Consider the following 8,424-nt stretch of genomic DNA (forward strand, 5'->3'; position numbering starts at 1 on the left):
GGTGAGCGAGCACACGGCGGATGGACGGACGAGGTGACGCCTGGGGAGGTGGGACAGCTCCGTGAGCCCCGCCCCGGCTGCCAGGCTGGTCAGCTGGCCCAGGTGGTGGCGGGATGAAAGGGCACGGGCTGGCAGCCAGTGCCCGCACACCTGGGGCCGGGGGAGGGCCAGCTCCCCCTCTCCCATTTATCCTCTTTCTAATCCAGCCACTTCTCTGTGCTGAAGTGAATCGCGTCGGGGCCCCTTAGCCTTGCACTCGGTTGCTGAAACCCCTCCCCAGACAGGAATCCGAGGGGCAGCAGTCTGGTTAAAGAGGAATGGCGGACAGACGGACAAATAAACGGGGTGTGTGCATGCGGTGGACTGTCCCTCAGCCTTGAGAGGGAAGGAGACCCTGACGCTGCAGCATGGATGAAACTACAAGTGAACCCAGCAGACCCAGAGGGACCAACGCTGTGCGATTCCACCGCTGTGAGGTCCCCCCTGGAGGAGCCAGGGTCACAGAGATGGAAAGTAGGGGGTGGGGGCCAGGGCTGGGGGAGGGGACAGGGCGCCCGTGTTTCACGGGGACAGAGTCTCAGTCTGGGAAGATGAGAACGTTCTGGAGACGGACGGTGGGGATGGTTGCCCAACAGTGTGAATGTGCTTAATGCCACCGAACCGGACCCTTAAAAATGGTGAAGATGGCAAATTGTGTGTCATGTGTATTTTGCCACAATAAGAAAGGGGCTTAAAAAACATGTCGAAGGAGCCAGAGAGGAGATCTGCCCACTCTGACTTTCGTCCTGTCCCAAACTCGAAGACCAGCTGCCGGTACCCCGCACTCCCAGCCTCTGCTTCTAGAAGTTTCCTTTCCTGTCTCCCTGGTGGTTCCGGCAAACTGCAAAGCAGTGTTTGGGGGGGAATCCCAGAAACGAGAGCCACGAATCCAGGCTGTTTCCACTGGGCCCCTGAGAGGCCACGCGGCGCTGCCTGGCTGCTCGCGGTCATGCCGCCACATGGCTCCTGCTGAGGGCGCTGCCACTTACGTATTAGCTCGTATGTCGTTAACGTGGAGCTGCTGTTCACGGTCTGGAAGCTGCTCTGGGCTGTTAGGGGCAAGCAGAGCGGAAAGGCGGTCAGCACGCAGGGAGCAGCTCTCGCATGACGGGCTGTGGGCGCGGAGCCGGGGCCTGGCCGGGAAGCCTCTCCACCCGCCCTCATAGCGGGGTCCACACGCCGGGGCCCCCGCACTGCTTGGAGAACCTGCAAGGGCCCCCGGCCCACGAGGGGGTGGCGTGTGCTCACCCCTCAGATTAAACGGGTCAAGTTCGCATCTGGCACGAGGTAGCGAAAGCAGCACAGGGGGAGATGGAGATCGGCGTCTCCCGGGCAACGCCTCGTCGGGCTACCTGTGCTCAGGTAGAGCCCCGGGCTGAAGGGGACGAGCAGACGGCACACAGGGGCCAGGAGCACAGACCCCACCGCACCCTCTCATTCCACGGATGTGATTTTGTGACACAGCCCAGGGAGACGCTCACTGAGGTCTGGACATCAGCAAGGGACACCCGGGGTGACGCTGAGACTGGGGCTCACGACTGAGCCAGTCCTCCTGGCGGGGCTGGGGCCGAGCTGCAGCCCCGAGGCCCCGAAAGGCGGGCTGGGGAGGGAGCACGGGAGCTGCCCATAGCACGCGTGAGCCTCGCCAAGACGCGGGGCCCGAGCAGGCCCCGGCAGAGCAGGCCCCGGCTCCCCGACCGGCCTGCCCCGACGCCGGCGCGCAGGGGTTAAGGCTCAAGTATCTCCTCTGACAGTGTGTGGGACGCCAGGAAGAGAGAGGAGGGGGGAGCGCGGCGGCGCCTGCCCAGCAGCTCCAGAGCTTCCTTGACGGCTGCTGGAAGGACTGCCAGAGTCCGCGGAGGGATCTGGCGGGGTGCAGGCGAGCAGACAGATGAGCCGGGACAGGAGCCAGGGCTCCCTGCAGCCGCCCCGGCGCACCCCAAACCTGCTCCACTTGGGGCAGCCCCGCGCGGCACACGCCCTGCGCTGGCCGGCTGACCCCTGGCCCACCCGAGCCCCTGCCGCTCTGCTTGCCTACCCGCACTGAGCTGTGCTGGGCCCTGCGTCCCCCACTTCCCGTCACATCCTCGGTGACACCCTTTTACCCCGACAGCCACCTCAGATGGCTCCCCCTCCGGGCAACCTCCCCGGTCCCCCACCGGCCGGGGGCCTCTGCTCACGGCACCTCGCCACGCCCTGGGCCGTAAGCACTGTCAGTGGGAGGGGGCAGAGCCGCACCTCCTCCAGCCCCTGAGGCCCAGGCCTGGGGGTCGGATGCACTGTGGTCACAGGAACCTCCCTGCTGCCGGGCCCGTGCAGGGGCAGGAGAGGGCTCACCTGTGAGCTCGGCCCGCAGAGCGGAGGGGGTCTTGAGCGTCTTGGACTCAGTGGCCGAGGCCGCCTCGTACTCTAGCTCCCGGTAGTAGATCCTGTATCCCTGCAGGAGGCCGTTCAGGCTCTCGTCCCTCGGGGGCTGCGAAGACACCACAGTCAGGGGACCTGGATTCACGTGTGGCCGCCTGGCTAGGAGGGATTCACCAGTCCACACGGAGGGCCCTCAGCTGTTTGCAAGGAAACAGGCAGGTGTCACACTGATGAGGGAACTCGGGGACAGAGCCTGCTGTGCGGCAGTTTCCCCGGAGCCTGGGGCTCCTGGTGCCAGTGAGTGCGGCACGGGCATCTCATCCACGTCCAGCCCAAACCCCCGAGCCCCAGGGCTGAGGCTGGAGACCATGGCCCAGGTCACAGACGGGCGAGGAAGCTGCCCGTAGCGGGCCAACCCAGGACCTGAAGGGAACCGGGGATGTGGCCTGGCTCTGCATCGTCCGCCGCTGGCCTCATCCCGTCCTCTCAGTCCCTGTCCCTTCTGTCCACCCAGGTGTGGCCGTCTCACTGGGGCCCTCACTGACCCCTCCGCGTGCCCAGTCACCCCCGCTCTGCCCGGCTCAGGCGCGGGCTGGAACCCACACCTCCCTCTTCCATGCCAGCGCGTGACAGCGGGGCTCGTCTGACTCTTAAGAACCCGGTGGAAGCCAGGTGACGGGTAGCTCGGTGATGAGGCTTAGCTCGAGGGAGGATGTGAGCCCCGTGAGTGTAAGCCCAGGACCCGTGCAAACCCACACTGGGTGCAGCATCTGGTCAGGCAGGGCCCAGCCGACTGTCCCTTTCCCTGTGGCTGACAGATCTGTCAGTAGGAGAGAGGTCATCTCATTCCACACGGAATCCCAATGAGGCCGCAGCACCGACCCCGGTCTGAGGGGCTTCGGGCTCCAGTTTCCCCTCCGGGATCCTCAGCGAGTAAAGGATCAACCTCCCAAACTGTGACCAGACAGACGGGCCGAGAGCATGCCCGTGATCCCTGGCTGGAGGGGTCACGAGGCCTCGCCCGGGGACAGGGACGCTCCCTGGATTCCTGTGACTCTACAAGGCCACTGCCTAAGTGATGCCACTGCGCCTTGGTACACAGCGTCCTGGTGCCTGAATGGAGGCCACAGCTTTGGTAGGAAAGCCCCTCTGTTGTTGGTTGAACTGTGGCCCCCCAAGAGATATGCTGACATCCTAACCCCAGGTACCTGTGGACGTGAGACCTTGTCTGGAAACAGGGTCTCTGCAGATGTAATCAAGTTAGGAAGCGGTCACACGGTGGTAGGGAGGCCCTAAGGAAGTGACTGGCTTCTCGGAGGGCAATTCCATTTTATTTGTCTGAGTCTTTAATGCACTTGTCTTTTAATCCAGCAGTTACACGTCTGGAAATCGATGCTACACAAACATTTGCAGGTGTGCAGTCCTGAGTCCTACAAATACAAGCTCGGGACTAACCTCCGCCCACCACCACCCCCCACCCCCCGCAAAAAAAAAAAAACAACGCCTAAACCAATCCTCTCTGGGTCTTTGCAATGACACGAAGACAAGAGGACGACCTTCCAGCTTGAAGGGCACTGACAGCAAAATTGCTTGCAACCATAATCGCAGACATTGGACTCGTGAACACCATCAGGTATTATAACAGTTAATTTACACGGGCACCTAAATGTTCAACGTGATGGATCCATGAAGACAAAGCACATTTTAAGAGGCAATATACAATCTAGCAATTATTTGACAAATGCTGAGACTATAAAAAGACCCAAAGATTCTTATAAGATGAGGACATTTGGACACAGGGAGGACGTCATGTGGAGGCAGAGGCAGAAGTTGGAGGGATGCGTCTAGAAGCCAAGGAGCGCCAAGGACTGCCATGGCCACCAGAAGCTGGGGAGAGGCAGGCAGGGTGCCTCCCTGTGTCTTCAGAGTTAATCGACACCTTGATCTTGGACTCTGGCCTTCAGAACTGTGGGAGAGTAGATCCCTGTTGTGCTAAGGCGCCCAGTTTGCGGTGACCTGTCACGGCAGCCCCAGGACACCCGCATGCTTTGCTGTCCAAACTCTCACCCTTCAATCCTGGTCCCTGAACCCAGGCGCCACGAGGACCTGGATGTTCAGATGAGTCCGTTTCCCCGTGACTTCTTGCTACTCAGTCCCAAACCCAGGAACCAAGCGGATGCGGACAGTGCAGGCTCCTCTGCTCCCCAAACTCTCCAGCAGGACAGCACAGACAGCAAGGGTAGTTCCCGAGACACTGGGGGCCCTGCACACGCTCGCGCATGTGCCAGAGTCACCACGTCGTCACCAGCGAGAGCTGCCGCATGCTCCCTCGAGCCCGGGTGCGTGCAGCGTGTGGCTCTGCTGCAGCCCTGACGTCCTCGTGGTGCTTCCCGGGTCCTCGGTGACGCCCTCGCCTCATGACAAGCACCTCGGCAGGTCATTTCCCCCATCAGACGCAGACACGCGTGCCTGGGAAACTTGAGTGGACTCACCACGTGGACGATCCACGCGTGTCCATCTTGTTGGAGGAGCCCAGCAAATCCAATCAAACGACAGTCCTCCTGGCTGAGGGGCGACAGACCCCAGCGTGAGCTCAGGGGCAGAGAGCCACCAGGAGGGCCGCGGCAGAGCCGCCACTGGCCCCGAGCACGTCTCCTTGAGGAGCCTGTCCAGGCTCCGCCCACCGGGGGCCAGCGGGGCCGGGCTGCTGGGCACGTGCGGGCCCTGGCTCCAGACCCTCCGCGGGTGCACGGGGAGCTGTGTCTCCGGGGCAGGACTGCTCTCCGGGAGGGGCTGTTTCCGTTTGCCTCCCGACCCTTCTCAGCCACCACACCCAGCACAGGGGACCTGGGGGCTGGCTCGCCTCCAGCCCCTTCCCTTCTGGTTCCGGCTGCCTTAGCAGGACCCTGGGGCCCCCTCTGAACGCTGCGGACTGTCAGGCCAGAGCCGCAAAACCAGAGCCCAGGGACTTCCAGGTCAGGTGAGTCTCCCCTGTTTTGCTTTTCCCTCACAGGGTTGCCAGATGTAGCCAATGCAAACACCGGGCACCCAGCTGAATTTGAATCTCAGAACCATCATCGATGTGAAGTTTACGTTAACGGGACACGGGCAGGCTACAGGCACACCTCGCTTGACTGCATGCACTTCACGGATACTGTGTTTTTTACAAATTGAAGGTCTGTGGCAGCCCTGAGTCAAGCAAGTCTATCAGCGCCATTTTCCAACAGTGTTTGCTCACTTCATGTCTCTGTGGCACATTGTGGTAATTCTCACAGCAGCTAAGGCTCTTTCATTATTGTTGTATTTGTTAGGGTGGCCTTTGGTGTCACTACTACGACTCGCTGAAGGCTCAGATGATGGTTAGCATTTTCGAGCAATAAAGTATTTTTCATTCAATCAAGTACATTGTCTTGTCTCGACATACTGCTATTTTGCACACTTAGCAGACTACAGTATAGTGTAAACATCACTTTTAGACGCACTGAGAAACCAAAAAAGGCGTGTGATTCGCTTTATTGCCAGAATCTCTTCATTGTGCTGGTCTGGAACCAGACCCCCAATATTTCCAAGGTGTGACTGCTGCCGCCCCTTTGCCTGAGTGCCGGCCACTGACACCCACAGGTGGAAATGTCTTTAAAATCAACTCACAGTCACAGAGTTAATGACATGAAAGGCAAGGTGGACCAGCGCAGACCTGGTGTCTCCTGGATGGTGGGTGTGGACGGGCGACCAGCAGGGCACACAGGGTCCCTGGGACACACGCCTGTCCGTCCGGCCCCGGTGGCTGAACCACGACCTTGACCACTTTCTCCAGCATTGGGCCCTCTTGCCCTCTCCCTCAGCAGTTCCCAAAACGAAGCCCAAACCGACAGAGAGCGAGGAACTCGGGAAGCTGAGTGCTCTCAGGAAAGGAGGTGAGAACAGGGGTGAAGCCCGGGGGTCTGACTTGGGGGAGGAGAGAGGCTCTGTTTCTTGCTGTGGTTTTTATTTTATTTTATTTTACTAAATTTTGTCCTTCTCTTTCTTACCAATTTTGATGGACAAAACCTCAGTGCTGGAGATGCGGAAGCACCCCTGTGAGAGGGCCCATCACCGGGCGTCCCGGGATGTCCCTCTGCTTTCTCTCCAGCCGGCCCAGCCTTTGGGCTCCTGTCCTGGTTGCTGTCCCACTCTGAGGACTGCAGCGTTTCAGATCCTTCCCTTAATACGGGGCGTCGCTGACGTGTTGTTTGTTTCTTTTTTTCCCCCCAGATTTCTCCCTTTAGAGTTCACAGAATTGTTTTCAGAATCGCTTTTAGGGTTTTTATTTCGTACCACCCTCCCCTGTTTAAAAATTGGTTCCGTGTTGTAAAGGAAGACACCATTCAGCGTTTAACGCTAACTGATGCCAGAGACAGGGTCGGTGCTAATGCATCACAACAGGGGCTGAGACGCAAATCGTGTGTGTGTGTTTGTGCGCGCACACAACACACGCACATCTATTCATAAGGACGGAAGGCGGCAATCTGCCACGTCAACTCTAGTCCTGTTCTCTTATTGGCTACAGTGGAGACAAATTACAATCCTTATTCTGTAGGGCTCCCTTCAAACACAACCCTTATAACATGCGACAGAATGTTCATTTCACCCCCTTCTTTAACAAATGCAACGGATGGAAAAGTTGGAAGAGTCTACGTGTAAGAATAAAAGGAGAGACGTTTCTCCACCCGACGCCTGAGTTGTACAGAGAAGGTCCAGGGCACGGCGATGCATTCTCCATGGCCCTTTGCCGACTAAGGCCAAGCAATTCCAGGGCCTCTGACCCTGGGGACCCCAGGTTGCTCACAGACGCGGCCCCTGAGGGAGGGGGGAGGCCTGGACCCCACAAGTCCCCCCGCAGTGGAGGCCCACCAGGTGGTCAGCAGAGCTCCTCTGCTGCAGGGGGGAACCTGCCTGCACCGCCGAGCCCTGCACCACCGCCGGGGAGCACAGCGCTCGCCCCAGCCCTGTCTTCCAGCGCTGACCCGCTCAGCAGGTCGATGACACGTCCTGAGTTATGACACACGAAGTGCCAGAAAGGGAGGGCTCGCCGCAGACTGGAGCATCAGAGAGAAACATACAGGGCGCGCAACCGCGGAGCTGGCCCTTGCGGGAGGAGGGGCTTTGATGGGGGAGAAAAGGCAGTCCACCTAGTGGAGGTGCAGGGATGGGCGGGGCTCAGGTGGCAGTGGTGGGGGCGGTGTCACTAGGAGCAGCTGGCCAGGGCATCGATCGGCACCGAGCCAGGACAGGCTGGGTCCTGCCCTGTTGTCCGCATGGGTGGCCCTCCCAGGCCCATCTGGAGCTGAACTCCAGGAGACGGGCCTGAACGGAGAGTCCTCAAGTCCACGGGAGCCTGTTAATCGGGAAGATGCCCAGGTACGAGAGACAAGACCCGGGGGCTTTTGCTTCCCCTCTCCTGGGAGACTGCCCCGCATCCAGGCTCATATGCGGCACCGGCTGCGCACCCAGGGAGGCCCGGTCCACCCAGACGACACCAGCGTCCTGCCTGAGAGTCCCGGGGCATCGTTGCTGCGGAGGAGGTGGGAAGGGAGAGGCGGTGACGATGAGAAATCCCAGGCTTCCCTCTCTGGGGTCTGAGCTGAAGACAGGCAGGTGGGCAGAGCCGTCTCAAGTCCCAGCCCAGCAATGTCACCCTGGTCACCTTCCAGGCCTCTACACAGGCCCAGATTACGGTCATGGCAGCTGCAGGCACCCAGACCCCAGCAGGGAGCCTGCAAAGGCCCAGGCCTGACCCTACAGACACACAGGCCTGAGATGGGATGACAGTGAGAGAAACTGACTTTCAGGGAGTGGGGAGCTTGGGAGGAATGGGAAGGACTGCATTCAACTCACCCAAAATATCAAACAGGCAGGATGCCGGGAGTTTGCGAAAGTAACAACGTCCTCCCTGGGGACCAAACGTGGCTCTGGAACCAGCGGCAAACACCCGGTCCCCAGCCTGTGTCCACAACTAGGGGGGGTGGGGTGCGGGGGACGGGG

General features: G+C 60.1%; 1 protein-coding gene across 1 annotated transcript in view; it reads right to left on the reverse strand.

The window, feature by feature from the left end:
- SDK1 (sidekick cell adhesion molecule 1) overlaps positions 1-8,424 on the reverse strand; it is a gene marked incomplete at its 5' end in the record, with an annotated part of 365,000 nt that overhangs the window by 63,114 nt on the left and 293,462 nt on the right. The window contains 2 exons of the mRNA XM_007447090.1: positions 1,029-1,088; positions 2,377-2,512. Of these exons, the coding sequence (XP_007447152.1) occupies positions 1,029-1,088; positions 2,377-2,512 (196 nt within the window). The remainder of the gene's footprint in view (positions 1-1,028; positions 1,089-2,376; positions 2,513-8,424) is intronic.

The sequence above is a fragment of the Lipotes vexillifer genome, unplaced genomic scaffold (genome assembly GCF_000442215.2).
Source record: "Lipotes vexillifer unplaced genomic scaffold, Lipotes_vexillifer_v1.1 scaffold625, whole genome shotgun sequence".
NCBI classification, from domain to species: domain Eukaryota; kingdom Metazoa; phylum Chordata; class Mammalia; order Artiodactyla; family Lipotidae; genus Lipotes; species Lipotes vexillifer.